This window comes from Arvicanthis niloticus, chromosome 27 (genome assembly GCF_011762505.2).
Source record: "Arvicanthis niloticus isolate mArvNil1 chromosome 27, mArvNil1.pat.X, whole genome shotgun sequence".
NCBI classification, from domain to species: Eukaryota; Metazoa; Chordata; class Mammalia; order Rodentia; family Muridae; genus Arvicanthis; species Arvicanthis niloticus.
In genome coordinates, this window is record NC_133435.1 from 2895668 (window position 1) to 2911750 (window position 16083).

A 16083-nucleotide genomic window follows, 5' to 3' on the forward strand; every position below is an offset into this window, starting at 1 on the left:
AAAAACAAGTGTGATGGTCTTACCAAAAAAAAAAAAAAAAAAAGTATAACAATATTTTCTAAACTACAAAAATAATCTGTAATGCTTTAAAATGTTAACTTCAGTTGGGTTTTTAATTTATCATAATACCAGTAATGTGAAACCAGAAAGCAGGTAAAGAATTAGAGATGCTGGATGGGCCTATGGATTTTCATCAATAATCTTTACTGATTAGTTTAGTAGAAGTAAATCACATCATCTGTGTATCAAGACGATGGCTTATAGATGATTTAGTGAGAAGGAAGGTGAACTGGAGGAGCACACACACTAGATACATTAAGAAAGCCAAGGATTTGAAGGTCTGCTGGGCCACACCTACACGGCAACAGTGAGTAGATCAGAGGCTCAACTAAATAGGCTAACTTATTTAGCTGTTCATTTCCTAATAGGTGATCAGATAAAATGGTACCTATTGTTCAGTATTAAACGCAGAACAGTGGGAGACTAGAGAGATTGCTCAGTGGTTAAAAGCATTTACTGTTCTTCCAGAGGCCCTGTATCATGCAGCTCACAACTATCTGCAACAGCAGTTTCAAAGAATTGGCCATCTCTGGCCTTCAAGATCACCTATGCTCGTGTGCACCTACCCGCATGCAAACACACATACCTACATACAATGAAAAAATTATAAACATAAGTGTTTTTTATAATGTAGCACAGTGAGATCATCTTGCACCTTGCATCTTGCATCTACATCTCTATTTCTGCACTTCCTGTAGGAGATTGACAGGGCGGGCCCTGACATTGCCATTTGAAACAATAGCTCATTTGTAGAGACTCTGAAAATACAAGTGTCAAGATAACCCGATTTGGCTGCTCCTTGTTAAATGGTCTTCCTACCTAGTATTTGACATATTTAACTGGTAAAAAGAGGAAAATATTTTTGTCTTTTAATATGGATGGTCATAAAACGATGGTGACTGACAATTTTGTATTCACTGATGATAGTAGCTGGGGGTGACGCTTATGATTCTTTACATACTTTCAGGAAACTACTGTTACCCTCCTTCTGCAATGTGTAGTCACTGAGCAGTGTTGTTTAGATAATGCGGAGCTTTGAGAGACTGTCACTTGTGCTTCATAAGACTAAATCTTATTCCTTCTCTTGACACGCAACTGTCCACTCATTTTGATCAGTTTTAAAGTAAACAGAAGAGAAAACAGTAACACCTTCAAACCAATCTTTACAAATTTATAATTGTATAAAAGAAATTAAGTTACCATTGGGGAGCCACATTCAATGAAAGACTTGGGAACTGTAATTATATTTTTACACCCCATAATAGTAGCCTGGACACCTCATCTCACCTTAGCCCTTCATCTTTATGCATATGAAAGCACATACCTCTTGCCATCATTTTAGCTGCTATACCACAGTTTTAAGAATGTACTCTAAATTATTTAATTTTCTATTGATAGTCTCTTAGTGTCTTTAAAGTTTTTCTTCTTAAATTTGGAACTGTGCTGTAATGGAGATATCTAAAGAACTTTCTCATATAATTGTGTAAAAGGCTACTATAGGTTAAAGTTAAATGCATTTAAGGTCTCCAATTACACATTTCTAAGTTGACCTCTAACATACAATAAATTTGGTGTCTCAAACCAATCCCAACAGTAGTGGGAAAGTGTCACTTAAGGAAGGTCAATCAAGATAAGGTTAAATTCTAATGACTTTGAATTCTTTACTATCTAGTAACAGTGAATGTTATAATTTTTATATTGATGCTTTAATGAAAAGATTTTCTATAGTACAACCTTCTGAATGCACTTTTTTAAAAAATAATTATTCTTTGGTGTTTCTTTCCCTCACTTTCTTCTGAATTAATCTATAACTTTTTTCTGTATTTCCTTCCAGGACGGACATGTAATATGATAGGTGTGACTATGGAACACTGTATGGGCACAAGGCCTCCTTCCTGCCTCATCCTCCTGCTCCTGAAGCTGTTTGCCACCGTCTCCCAGGGGCTGCCAGGGACAGGGCCCCTGGGCTTCCATTTCACACATGCCACCTATAATGCTACAGTTTATGAGAACTCGGCAGCGAGAACCTATGTCAACAGCCAGAGCAGAATGGGCATCACCTTAATAGATCTGTCCTGGGATATCAAGTACAGAATAGTGTCTGGTGATGAGGAAGGATTTTTTAAAGCTGAGGAGGTCATCATTGCAGATTTCTGCTTTCTCAGGATAAGAACTAAAGGTGGCAACTCTGCCATATTGAACAGGGAAATCCAAGACAATTATTTATTAATCATAAAAGGTTCAGTCAGAGGAGAAGACTTGGAAGCATGGACCAAAGTAAACATCCAGGTTTTAGACATGAATGACTTGAGGCCTCTCTTTTCGCCCACCACTTACTCAGTCACCATTGCAGAAAGCACACCACTCAGGACTAGCGTTGCCCAGGTGACAGCTACAGATGCAGACATCGGTTCCAATGGAGAATTCTACTACTACTTCAAAAACAAGGTTGATCTTTTTTCAGTTCACCCAACAAGTGGTGTCATTTCTTTAAGTGGCCGATTAAATTATGACGAGAAGAACAGATATGATCTAGAAATCTTAGCAGTGGACCGGGGGATGAAACTCTATGGTAATAATGGAGTGAGCAGTACGGCCAAGCTTTATGTTCACATTGAACGCATAAATGAACATGCTCCAATTATCCATGTGGTCACTCACACCCCTTTCTCATTGGATAAGGAGCCAACATATGCAGTAGTGACAGTCGATGACCTGGATGAGGGGGCCAATGGAGAGATCGAATCTGTTTCCATTGTGGATGGAGATCCTTTGGAGCAGTTCTTCCTGACTAAAGAAGGAAAGTGGATGAACGAGTATAAAGTCAAGGAGAGAAGGCAGGTCGACTGGGAAAGTTTCTCCTATGGCTATAACCTCACTATTCAAGCAAAAGACAAAGGATCACCTCAGAAGTTTTCAGAATTAAGGACAGTCCACATTGCCAACCCCAGGAGAGACAGCATCCCAGTCAGGTTTGAAAAAGATGTCTACGAAGTCAGTATAAGTGAGTTTTCCCCTCCTGGTGTCATGGTGGCCATAGTCAAGGTAAATCCTGAGCCACTGGATGTGGAATACAAACTATTGCCTGGTAAGGATGCAGAGTACTTCAAAATTAATCCCCGGTCAGGTCTGATTGTCACAGCACAGCCCTTGAATACAGTGAAGAAGGAAGTTTATAAGCTGGAAGTGTCAGACAAGGAAGGGGATGCGAAGGCACAAGTCACCATTGGGATCGAAGATGCCAATGACCACACCCCAGAATTCCAGGAGACAGTGTATGAGACTTTTGTGAATGAGAGTGTTCCTGTTGGTACAAATGTTCTCACTGTGTCTGCCTCTGATAAGGATAAAGGGGAAAATGGATACATCACCTACAGCATCGCCAGCCTGAACCTTTTACCATTCGCCATTAACCAGTTCACAGGTGTGATCAGCACAACTGAAGAGTTAGATTTTGAATCCTCCCCAGAGACATATAGATTCATTGTGAGAGCCTCTGACTGGGGCTCCCCATACCGCCATGAAAGTGAGGTGAATGTGACCATTAGGGTAGGAAATGTCAATGACAACAGCCCTGTCTTTGAAAAAGTGGCTTGCCAGGGAGTTATTTCATATGACTTTCCTGTTGGAGGTCACATCACAGCCATCTCTGCTATTGATATTGATGAACTTGAACTTGTAAAGTACAAAATCATTTCTGGAAATGAACTTGGGTTTTTTTATTTAAACCCAGACTCTGGTGTTTTGCAGCTTAAGAAGTCACTGATGAATTCTGGCATTAAAAATGGCAATTTTGCCCTCAGAATCACAGCTACCGATGGGGAAAACTTCGCAGACCCCATGGCCATTAACATCTCAGTCCTCCATGGGAAAGTGTCTTCAAAGAGCTTCAGTTGCAGAGAAACTCGTGTGGCTCAGAAATTGGCAGAGAAACTACTCATTAAAGCAAAAGCTAATGGGAAACTGAATCTAGAAGATGGATTTCTTGACTTTTATTCAATTAATAGGCAAGGACCGCATTTTGACAAGTCTTTTCCCTCTGATGTGGCTGTAAAGGAGGACATGCCAGTTGGAACTAACATCCTGAAGATTAAAGCATATGATGCTGACTCTGGCTTCAATGGGAAGGTGCTGTTTACAATATCGGATGGAAATACAGATAGCTGCTTCAATATCGATATGGAGACAGGACAACTTCAAGTCCTCATGCCCATGGATCGAGAGCATAATGACCTCTATGTCCTCAACATAACCATCTATGACCTTGGAAAGCCACAGAAATCATCATGGCGATTGCTGACTGTCAATGTGGAGGATGCTAATGACAATAACCCAGTCTTTCTTCAGGACAGCTACTCAGTCAGTATTCTTGAAAGTTCAAGTATTGGCATGGAAATTATTCAAGTGGAAGCGAGAGACAAAGACCTGGGTTCTAATGGTGAGGTAATGTACTCAGTCTTGACAGACACACACCAGTTTATCATCAATAGCTCAACTGGGATCATTTACATAGCTGATCAACTGGACAGAGAATCCAAAGCCAACTATTCTTTGAAAATAGAAGCCAGGGACAAGGCGGAAAGTGGCCAGCAGCTGTTTTCTGTTGTCACCCTGAAGATCTTTCTGGAGGATGTCAACGATTGCTCTCCAGCTTTTATCCCCAGTAGCTACAGTGTGAAGGTCCTTGAAGATCTTCCTGTTGGTACAGTTATTGCTTGGCTTGAGACTCAGGATCCTGACCTTGGATTAGGGGGTCAAGTACGTTACTCATTAGTCAATGATTATAATGGGAGATTTGAAATAGACAAAGCAAGTGGTGCCATCCGATTGAGCAAAGAGCTAGACTATGAGAAGCAGCAATTCTACAACCTGACAGTCAGGGCCAAAGACAAAGGGCGGCCTGTCTCTCTGTCATCAGTTTCCTTTGTTGAGGTGGAGGTGGTTGATGTCAATGAAAACCTCCATACACCCTATTTCCCAGACTTTGCTGTCGTTGGATCTATAAAAGAAAACTCACGGATTGGAACGAGCGTGCTGCAGGTGACTGCCCATGATGAGGATTCTGGTAGGGATGGAGAGATCCAGTACTCCATCAGAGATGGCAGTGGCCTTGGGAGGTTCAACATAGATGATGAGAGTGGTAAGTTTAATGTTTTGTGCTGAATGTGTTCTTTTACCTCTTCTACTCAGCTGCACTGGAGACGGTGTGAACTAGGGCGTTGGAACAGATGGGAAAGTCTTCATTTAACTAGAAATGACACAGAGCATGAGCCATGTCTTAGAACAACTTGGTTTCTATGTAGATCAGTTTACACGGTGATAGTCACAATGCTCAGTAAGTCTCCTAATCTGTGTTGTGTTGTTTTTCCTTGCTCAGCATGTCTGTTAGAAGGTTATCTTCTGAGAAGCAACATCATTGTTGCCCCTGGTGATTGTACTTCTGACCCTAGCCAAATGGATGGTCCTGATACAGTAATTGCATTTGAATTGGCTTTAAATTAGAAGTGTGAAATTGATTTTTAAATGCATCTTATATGTGAATCTTTCCCTTTACGGTAAAGCTTTGCTGTAGGAAATCGTTGCCTGGTCTTTCATGTTGAACTGGTACATCCAGCCCTTGAAAAGTGGGTATTCATACTCTGTGTGCCTAATCAACACATGATCATGTGACTTGAAAAGCATTTCTATGAAAGGACAGTCATGTCATAAATTCTATTTATGAAGAGTTGTTTGTAAAACATTTTTGAATGTTAATTGTTTATTTTTATCTTTTTTTTCTTTTATTGAAAATGGATTTTAAAAAATATAATGTATCTTAATTATTGGGTTTTTCCTAGCCAGATCCCCCGGAGCTCCTGGGGATTGGACCACTAACCAAAGAGTACACATGGAGGAACCCATGGCTCCGACCTTGCGTGTCTCAGAGGATAGCCTTGTTGGCTATCAGTGGGAGGAGAAGCCCTTGGTCCTGTGGCAGTTCAATGCCCCAATCTAGAGGAAAGCCAGGGTGGGAAGGCAGGAGTGGATGGGTGGTTGCTGGAGCACCATTCATAGAGGCAGGGGGAGGAGAGTTGGATGGGGGTTTCTGGAGGGGAGACCTGGAAAGGGGATAACATTTGAAATGTAAATAAAGAAAATATCCAATAAAATAAAAAAAAATATGGGTTTTTTTCCTCCCTCTCCAGCAGCTTCTCCCCACCTCCCCACCCATCTGGACTTACCCCCTTTCTGTCTCTTATTAGAAAATAAACACTCTTCTAAAAAATAATAATAAAATAAAATAAAAGTCAAAAGCAATCACATCCGAATAGAGCAAAATAAGCAAACAGAAGAAAAAGAGTCCAAGAAAAGACAGATACAAGGAACAGACATAGACACACAGACCCACTCATGTGCACACCAAGAATCCCATAAAAACACAGCACAGAAAGCCATAACACATATGCAAAAGACCTGTAGTATAAAAATAAATAAATAAAACATAAAATGAGATTAAACAAAGAGAAAGAAATGAAAAGTTCTGAGATTAGACTATGAGACAAGGAACCTTAAAAGAGGCCATTGGGTTCTCTTTCTGTCGGCCATCTACTGTGGGACATGTGGCCTAACCTTAAGAGTAGTTAGTTTTCCAGTGACACTCCCTTGAAGAAAACTAAATTATCATTTACAAGTGGATATTAATTGTAGATAGTCTCTGTGTTGGGCATGAGGACATATGTTCACTTCTTCTTTTACCTCTGGCACCGCATCTGCTTTAGACCATTGCAGTCCTTGTGCATGCCACCTCCATCTCTGAGTTTACATGTGCATCGATGATGTTGTGTTTGAAAGGCCTTGTTTCCTTGGTGTCCTACATTCCCTCTGGCTGTTAACACCTTTTCCACCTCCTCTTCTGAAAGGTTCCTTGAGAATTAAGGGGAGAGATTTGATGAAGACATACCATTTATGGCTGAATGTTCCCAGTTCTCTCACTCTCTGTATATTGAACTATAGGTCTCTGTATATTTTTTCCATCTGATGCAGGAGGAAGCTTCTCTGACAAAGGCTGAGCAAGACACTGATTTATTAGGATTGCTGAAAGTCATTGGGAATCATTTTATTTATCAATTCTTTTAATAGAGCAGTAGTATTTGGTTTTACCCTAGGTCCCTGGGCTACCTATTCTCTTGTTGCTGGCCATTCAAGCAATATTGGGTACAGGTTGCATCTCATAGGTTGGGGTTTAAGTCAAATTAAACATTGGTTGGATACTTCCATAAGCTTTATGCCACCATAGCCATTAGCATAGCTTGCAGGCTGAACACTTTCATACATCAAAGGGTTTGAGCCTGGATTAACATTTACAGGTCTCTTTTTGTCATGTGCCAAGTACCTTCTGGTGCCCAAAACAACAGTCAGTAAGGGTAAAGACTCTCTGTAAAAACCAGCTCAACTTCTCCATGTCCAACAAGTTGTGTCTTCAACAAGAATGCTTTTCTCTCAGTTTGTGAAGAATAACTTATAGCCTCACCAATAGCCTGGGTGGTTCAGGGGTTCCCATGGAACCTGTTTGGCCAGCAACTCAGTTAGATTCAATCCAACACCAGTACAGGAAGCTTCGTTTGGCAATAAGAGATGTCCAGTTGGCACTCTTACTCCCCTGTTATTTGGCATTTTATTTAGATTTCCTTTATATATGCATGTATTTTATGAAGCTTCTGCTGTTTTAGAGTTCTACACTACCCCTCAAATAGCACTTAATCTTAGCTGTCTCTTCCCATATTTCTTCCCACATTGTTATTTTCCCTCCCCCCCCCACTCCATTGCTCCTTCTTGTCCTTACATAAATATCTATTCTGTTTTCTCTCTTGAGACGATCTATCTGTCACCCAAGTCCCTCACTCACTGTCTAGTCTGTGGCTTATAAGTTATAACCTGGTTATCATTTCACTTAACAACTAATATCCACTTGTAAGTGAATACACACCACATTTGTCTTTCGGTGTCTGGCTTATCTCACTCAAGATGATTATTTTTCTACTTCTATTTCTAAGAATTTCCCTCTTTAATGGCTGAGTAACATTAAATTGTGTGTGTGTGTGTGTGTGTGTTTTATTTTCTTTATCCATTTATAAGTTAAAGAACATCTAGATTGTTTCTATTTTCTGTCTGTTATGAATAGAGCAGCAATAAGCATGGTTGAGCAAGTATTTTAATGGTAGGCTATAGCATCTTTGGAGTATATGGACAAGAGTGTTACAGCTAGATCTTAAGGTAGATGATCTCATATTTTCCTGATTAACCACCACACCGATTTTCACATTGGTTGTACAACTTTGGACTCCTATCAGCAATGAATGAGCACGTCAATGGACGAATTACTAAAATCCTTCACAGTATGAGCTATCTGTCACTTATTTTATTGACTTTATTCATTCTGGCCAGTGTAAGAGGAAACCTCAGGTAGTTTTGATTTTAATTTCCCTGATCTTTAAGTATGTTGAAAATTTAAGTGTTTCTCACCCATTTGAGTTTCTGCCTTTGAGAGTCCTCTGTTTCGACCTGTACCCAATTTTCAATTTGGGTTATTTGTTTTCTTGATATTTAGTTATTTAATTCTTTATATATTTTGGACTTTAGCCCCTTATCAGATGTATAGTTGGCAAAAATCTGTAGGTTGCAACTTTATCAGCATGATGGTGTCCTTTGCCATCCAGAAGCTTCACAGTTTTATTAGGTCAATTTTTTAATTGTTAGAGTTAGTGCCTGTGGAAATGGTGTTCTGTTAAGAAAGTCTCTTACTATGTCACCGAGTTCAAGAATATTCCCCTCTTTCATCTTTCTTTCTTTCTTTCTTTCTTTCTTCCTTCCTTCCTTCCTTCCTTCCTTTCTTTCTTTCCTTTCTGCATTTATTTTTTATCAGATTCGCTGTATCTAGTGCTGTATTGAGGTTTTGGATGAGTTTTGTGCAGAGTGACATACATGAATCTATTCGGATTCTTCTACATACAGACATCCAGTTTGACTAGCACCATCTGTTGAAGATGCTGTCATTTTTTTCCAGTGTATATGTTAGCTTCTTTATCAAAATCAGATGTCTATATATGCATGGATTCATGTCTCAGTCTTCAATTTAATAGCATTGATTGATATGTCTGATTTTGTGCCAATACCATGCTGATCATATCACTATAGCTATGCAGTACAAGATGAGGTCAGGAATTATCATTTCTACAAATGTATATGTATCTGGGCACAGGTGTGTGTATATGTTTGTGAATGTTTACATATTCTTTCCATGTGCAACTACATACACACATGTAGGGGTATGTGTTGCATGTATGCATGCGTGTGTGTGTGTGTGTGTGTGTGTGTGTCTTCTGTTGTTAATACCACATATTTTTCTAGACTTAGTGGAATGTAAAACTATCAAAAGAGGAAAATGAATCTTCTCTATTTTTCTATGCATGGTCATATTAGTTTCTTTTGTTTTTAGACCTTATTCATACATAGTAACTAATTTTCTACAACAATCATAAGATTGCTTGCCTTCTATTTTATTTTTTTTTAAAGTCTGCTAAAAAGGCCACCTAAAATCTTGGGTGGCTTTAATAGACATTTATTTTTCATATTTGTGTTTGCTGGAGACCCAAGATCAGTGTGTCCACACGGTCAATGTAGAGACCATCTTCTGGACTTATAGACTATAGTATTCTTGTTTTGTCCTTAAGAAGGGGCTTTAGTTTCCTTCTACACTAAATAAGCATTTTAGCTTGTACCTCAGGATGGTATCAATAGGAGGGGATATATACTTAAGTAATTACTTGTATCCTTCTATCTAAGCTCCAGCAAGTTGTCCAATTAGGATGCTACATCTTGGACTTGATTTAAAGAGTCAAGGGCAGGGAAAGTTTGTGAAGAGTGCCCTATACTTTGCCTCCATGTTGAACAGGTTTTTTTTTTTTTTTACTTGAGTTTTTAATTTAGAAAATGACTCCAAACATTTAATATCTTGTTCTTGGAAATGCCCCACCAAGCAAACAAATAAAAAGACTTCAATAGCTCATATCTGTTCTCTTATATTCTGAACTTAGTGAAATAGATTTTTTTTTCATTTATAAAAATAATGTCAATTGTGCTGTAACAGTGCTTGATGAATTAAAAATTAATTGGATGTAAACATTAACTTTCTTGAGTCAAAGCTAAGTGAATTTTGAAGGTTACCTTTATGCTAAATGAGGAAGCAAGCCAGACCATGGACCTTGACCTTCTGAGACTGAACATGCTGCTGTCTTTTTCCACAGTTGTGTATTTCTGAGATCTGTTTCTGTTTTCTCGGCGCATCTTTTAGTTTATAAAGGTATAGCGGTGTTCTTTTACCCTTTCATTTCGTTCTCTTCTCTTAGGTAATAAAACTCCCCCCTTTATATTATACAAATTATGTCTGAATGTGTAACTGAGGTTGCATGTTTAAAGAAGAGAATTCTCATAAAATATTCTCTATCCCATCTCTTTCTTGTATCTCACTGACACTAGCCTTCAAAATCTAAGCCCAGGAGCTCCTGAGTAATTGCTGGGTGCAGTTGTGCCAGGTACAGAAAATTGAGAGGTTTTCAGCAAAGAATCCATTACCTTGCACCTCTGAGGCTCATGTGATTCTTGAAGGATGCATTGACTCCTTGATTTTAAGTACTGAAAAGCATTACTAGAACCAAGGCTGAGTGCATGGGTTTGGGGCCTGGCTGCAAGTCCTGAGACTCAGGCCTAAACTCTACTGTGCCTACTTACTTGACATGAAGGCAGACATGAACTCTGTTTGTTTGGACTTTTGTCTTCTAAAACTTTTTAAGTCAGCTGCCAAGGTTGCCCAGTGATTTGCATTACTTACCAACTTTCAGATTTGGAGCAAGAATCCTAGGGATTGTTTTTACAATCCATAATCCCTGGCAAGGTCCCAGACCTTGGGTGGGGTGGGTAGATCTCAGGTAAACTGAGAAACTTGGTGTTAGTTCTCTAACTATTCCTGCCACACAGGCTTTCCAGGGACTGCTCTGGTTCTGAGGAAAAGGGCTGGCAATCTGTATTCCGCCCCCCCCCCACCAAGGTCTTTTTTTTTCCATCCTTTTGAATGGCAGATTTAGTTCAGGTGCTAGGTACATTTCTTTTCTAATCAAATTTTACAATCCAAATAAACCTTTTATTATTCCTCAGTGACAATCTTTTTCTGAATGTCTTCCTTATGGTTCCTAAACCTATATGTGCTTCAATAATTACGGATGCTTCTGCCATATAAAAGGGAGATGCTGGGGAGAGTTGAAGCATTTCCTAGATTTATGTTCTTGACTCTTTGGTGCTCCGCATACAAAACCACACCTTTGAAATTCTTTACCATGCATGGGCATTTATGAAATGTTTAATAATATTCACGGTAGCTGGATTAACTCTTCTCATGCTACATTGAGTCTGATCACAATTTAAATCATCAGTGTGCAAGATGCAATTTAATCAGATTTTCTTTCGCAAAGAATAGATTCTTACTCATTGCCACATCAGTAATCCATATTCTTGACTACTCAGAGGTATAAAATGGTCTAGGAAGAACACAATGTATGTTTTAAACTGTGACTTTCTACCAGATTGTTTTGTAAACTACAAACTACAACATTGCTTTCCCTAATTTGTTTACCTGAAGTTAATTAAAGAAATATTTAATCAAGACAAATGATTTCCAGTTTGGAACTTTAATCAGGGATAATTGGAAAGGCATTATATTACCTAGTGTTAGTATTTATTTCTTCCACTCATTGAGATTCTATTAAGGACTAGTCCTGGGGCAAATTGATTTTAAAATTTACCTGTCATTATCACAGCCATCTATAAGGTGTTTCTGAAAGCCTGCACAGTCAAGGTCATGTGTCCCCTGCATGATGGAATCATTAGCAGTTCAGAGATTTTTGAACTCCAGTGGAACAGAGTCTAGATTTACGCCATTTAAACCATTTCCCTTTCTGTTCCAACAAGCCATCATTTGCAGCCCCTATGTCTTCCACACAAGAAGGGATGCTGGTCCTCATAGAAACTCACAAAGATTCTACATAGAACCTTCTCATATTTCAAAAGTGAGAACACATCCCCAAAATAAGCTCAGCATTGACTTGGGACACAGGCACAGTCGGAAAGAGTCTGCAAGTCAGTCTCTATCTGGAGTTCATGTATTGGAAGCTAATAGCCAGAGGGGACAGTGTGAAGATGTGGGTTTTGTGAGAAGCAGATCAGGAGGCTCCCACCCTCATAAATGGGATTAAGAACCTCAGGATATTATCACAAGGGAACTTCCTTCCCCTGATGACATGCGAGGGTTCCTTTGAAGAAGCCATCTTAGAGGAATGTGCACTCACCAGAATGTGGGTCTGTTTTCACCTTGGTTAAGCAGCATTTTTGTTTGTCCATAAACAACTGCAGTGCTTTTCTGTAGAAGTCCAAGTGGATGCCAGCTGACAGCGCCTGTCCTGAGGGCGAGAGACAGCAAAGGAATCATTACTGAATGCTACCACAAATGAGATAGAAGAGTCACTATTATCTCTGCCTCTCTAAATGAGCCACACTGGGCACACACTACCGATGGAAAGATATGCAGGTGTAAGGTGTAGACCTTTCATAGTGGTGGCCTTTCCAGAATATTCCACAACAGCAATGCTAATATTTTACGAAGCACTATCTGTTTATGTGCTACATTCTTCATAAGACACTCTTATATGTGACCATACTTGGAAGTCTCATGAGTCAGGGTTCATTTCCTTTAGCTTTTGCACATGGGATGTTGCAGGAAAACCTCACATGCACAGTGAATTCATCTTGACATATATATATGTGTGTGTGTGTGTGTGTGTGTGTGTGTGTGTGTGTGTGTGTGTGTATGTATATATATATATATATATACACATGTGTGTGTGTATATATATATATATATATATATATACACACACACACACACACACACACATTTTTGTATTCAGGCTCTCTGTAGCATTTCTCCAATTTGTCTAGACATAGAATGCTTTACTTCTTTTACTTTTTAATTTTTTATTTGTTTTTATATAATCCGTAGAAGCTAGGGAACTAATATATGACTATATCTAACTATACACTCCAACAGGGATCTGAGATAGTAATTACTGAAAAAGTAACGGTTCTTTTAGAGAATGTATTTCAACAATCAGGAAATAAAACTCCATAGTTTCATAGGTATGTTCATGTGTGTGAGTTCTCTCCCATTTTACTCTTCAGATCTACAGTGTCCTGTATCCAACTGTGTGTCCAGGAGACTATTAGCCTGTTTTCTGTTTATGTTCTCTGACATAAGTGAAGCTTGAGAGGAGAAGGATAGGTCAGGGTATCAGACTCTTTTCACACTAGATGCTGTGAGCATCCCTTGATGGATGGGCAGCCTAATATTACTTACTAGTCCTAGACTATAAAATATAAAGTATTATAACTATATTATGTTATATTATAAATATAACATTCTTTAATCTCCACCCATGCCAATACACCCATGTATCAAGTTAATGCTTCCCCTTTAGTTTAGCAATGTGTGCTGTCTGCTTTTCTCCAGGAACCTAACTGGAATATTCTTCTTAGGTAAATATTTTTAAAACAGATTTAAGTTTAACTATATTTTGAGGACTATTTTCTACTATTTTTAAATGCAGTTTCTATAACACCCACAGTGATGTACTGGAGCGCTGGGGAAGCAGTAGAGGTGATAGCTATCTATTTTATAAGGAGGAGAGTAAAGCAGGAGGGCTTCATCTTGCCATCTAACTCCTTCCCTCTTTCTCTGCTACAACAAATGGATAGTTTTTGCTGCGTTAAAGACTTAGTCCCACCAGCCAAAAGAGACAGAGGTTCAATAGACAGTAGAGCAAACTGAATATTTCAAACTCCATCACTGTAATGTTGTGCTTTGGTCCTTGGCAAAGAGACCGATTTATGTCACCTGGCGGCCAATGAAACAGTAAAGGCACGAGATGAGCAGCATATAATCTAGTTCCCCTGGAGTACAGAGGCCAGTGCTATGTTTAGAGTGAGTTCTCTGCAATCTCTGATAACCAGATAACTCAGAAGGTGGATACAAACAAAGAAAGGGAAGTTCTGAATTGCTAGAAAGAACTAGGGAGCCTTATGATATTGCAAAACCATGAGCCCAACTCAAGCATTTCTGGAGTGTGTAATCCCTACAGGAGCATCTTTGAGTAGCTGCACTATAAGCTTCTATTCCCTTATATTCAGAGTCTCTGGAAACAGTATTTATCTCCTAGTCATTTTCTACATTTATTCGAACTTGGTGGTAACTCCACTCTGATAAGCTGAACACTCATTATCTGGAGACCTTGATATAATTCATTCATGACAACTTTGGACTAAACACTGTTCTTGGTTCTCAAGTACTTCATACACAATGTCTTATTGGAGCTCATTTAACTGGAAAAGAAAAAAGAAAAAAAGGCTAGACGCTGGCCCAGCCTTGCCCTTAACCTTCCCTTGGGATCAGAATGAGCAAAGAGGAGAAATGAAGTTATGATCAAGTGACAGCAGAAACTTTGCTTGGCTCTGGAATTTCTGGCTGTAATGACTTGGAGAAAAAAATAATGCTTCCCAGAGGAGCTCTAAACACTCTACAACATTCTGATGAACTTAGGAGTTGTCATGTAAGCCAGGCAGGAAAGAGGATGAGAAGCTTCTGGAAATGATGGATGGTGAGTTTCTATCACCGTTTCCAGCAGGTGCTTTTCTCTTGACCTCTTTTAGTTGTTGGCTGAAGGCAATTCAGGTTTAATAGAGGATTGTAGGTTTATGTCTACATTGTGTATCAATCTTGGGCTGTTACTACTGTCCCCCTTATAACTAGCAAAATGGTGAAAGTAATGACAACCATAAAGAAGTAATCCAAATAGAATGGCAAGCTGACCACCTGAGACATGTGTGGTCTTTTCTCAGTATGTGGTCTTTCTTTAACATTTAAAAATGGCCATAAGCAGCAGTGAAAGGGCATACAATAAGGACGTCTGCACACATTTGTATTTCCATGGCTGTGCAGATGATGGGATAGACTTAGCATCCTCGGTGACTTTGGATAGCTTGCATCCGTTCAGTTTTCTCACCAGGGCAATTTTGGGAAGTGGTTTGCATGTACCTTGAAGGATATTTTCATTTATCATTACAGTTGGAAGAATTATAGAGTTTGATAAATATTTATGCGATGCCACTACGCTCATAGTGTTTCTCTGAAATGAAACTGAAAATGGGCTGCAGCCTATATTTGCAGCTTGCCAGTTTCTTATGAAAGCACACCTTATCAAGAAAGAATCTGCAAAGAGTGGCAAGTAGGACTCGGTTCACTTCATATGAAATCCTGAATGCTGTTATGCAAGTTATTGAATATAATAGAGCTCTCCAAATTTCCCCATTGGACACTGTAGAATTTAGTGGCTCCTGTGGGTCACCCTTTGTGACTAAATTCACAGATTTTTATTTGCACAGCACAGTTAATATTTTAGCTGTTTTAAAAGACCATTATACTAGTGAAAAATGATAGCTAGTAAAATATATCAAATATGAAACATAGTGACCTAAAAACTACATAAAACTTGTGAAAATTAAGATACAACTTTTAGGTATACACAACACACACATTAAAAGATAGTTTGGCAAGAATATAAAGACATAGTGGCTTACCTCTGAGACCTATAAAACGTTTCTAGGCCTCTACTTCCTTCTTCCCAAATTCTAATACTGTGTACCTATTCCGTGTTGTTATACAGCTTTTCACAAAAGAGAATGTATAATGGATTAAGTCAAGGGATGGTAGTACAGGCAGAGAAATACATAATAGTCAACTATGCCATGTACAAGAAGCATAAACGTCTGCCAGCCACTTTTCCTGTGGCCTTAACCTCACTTCTGGATTGTGAGATGATTTCCATACATTGTGAGGTCAGACTGTCTTGAGAGACAACTGGAACCCTGAAAGGAGTTAGTGAG

The 16083-nt window shown here is 39.0% G+C and overlaps 1 protein-coding gene across 2 annotated transcripts in view; it reads left to right on the plus strand.

The window, feature by feature from the left end:
• Positions 1 to 1899: 1899 nt before the first annotated feature.
• Fat3 (FAT atypical cadherin 3) overlaps positions 1900 to 16083 on the plus strand; it is a 451748-nt gene continuing 437564 nt past the window's right edge. For both annotated transcript variants that reach the window (XM_076925995.1, XM_076925996.1), the window contains exon 1: positions 1900 to 5200. In XM_076925995.1, coding sequence (XP_076782110.1) covers positions 1909 to 5200 — 3292 coding nt within the window. In that variant the 5' untranslated portion in view covers positions 1900 to 1908. The remainder of the gene's footprint in view (positions 5201 to 16083) is intronic.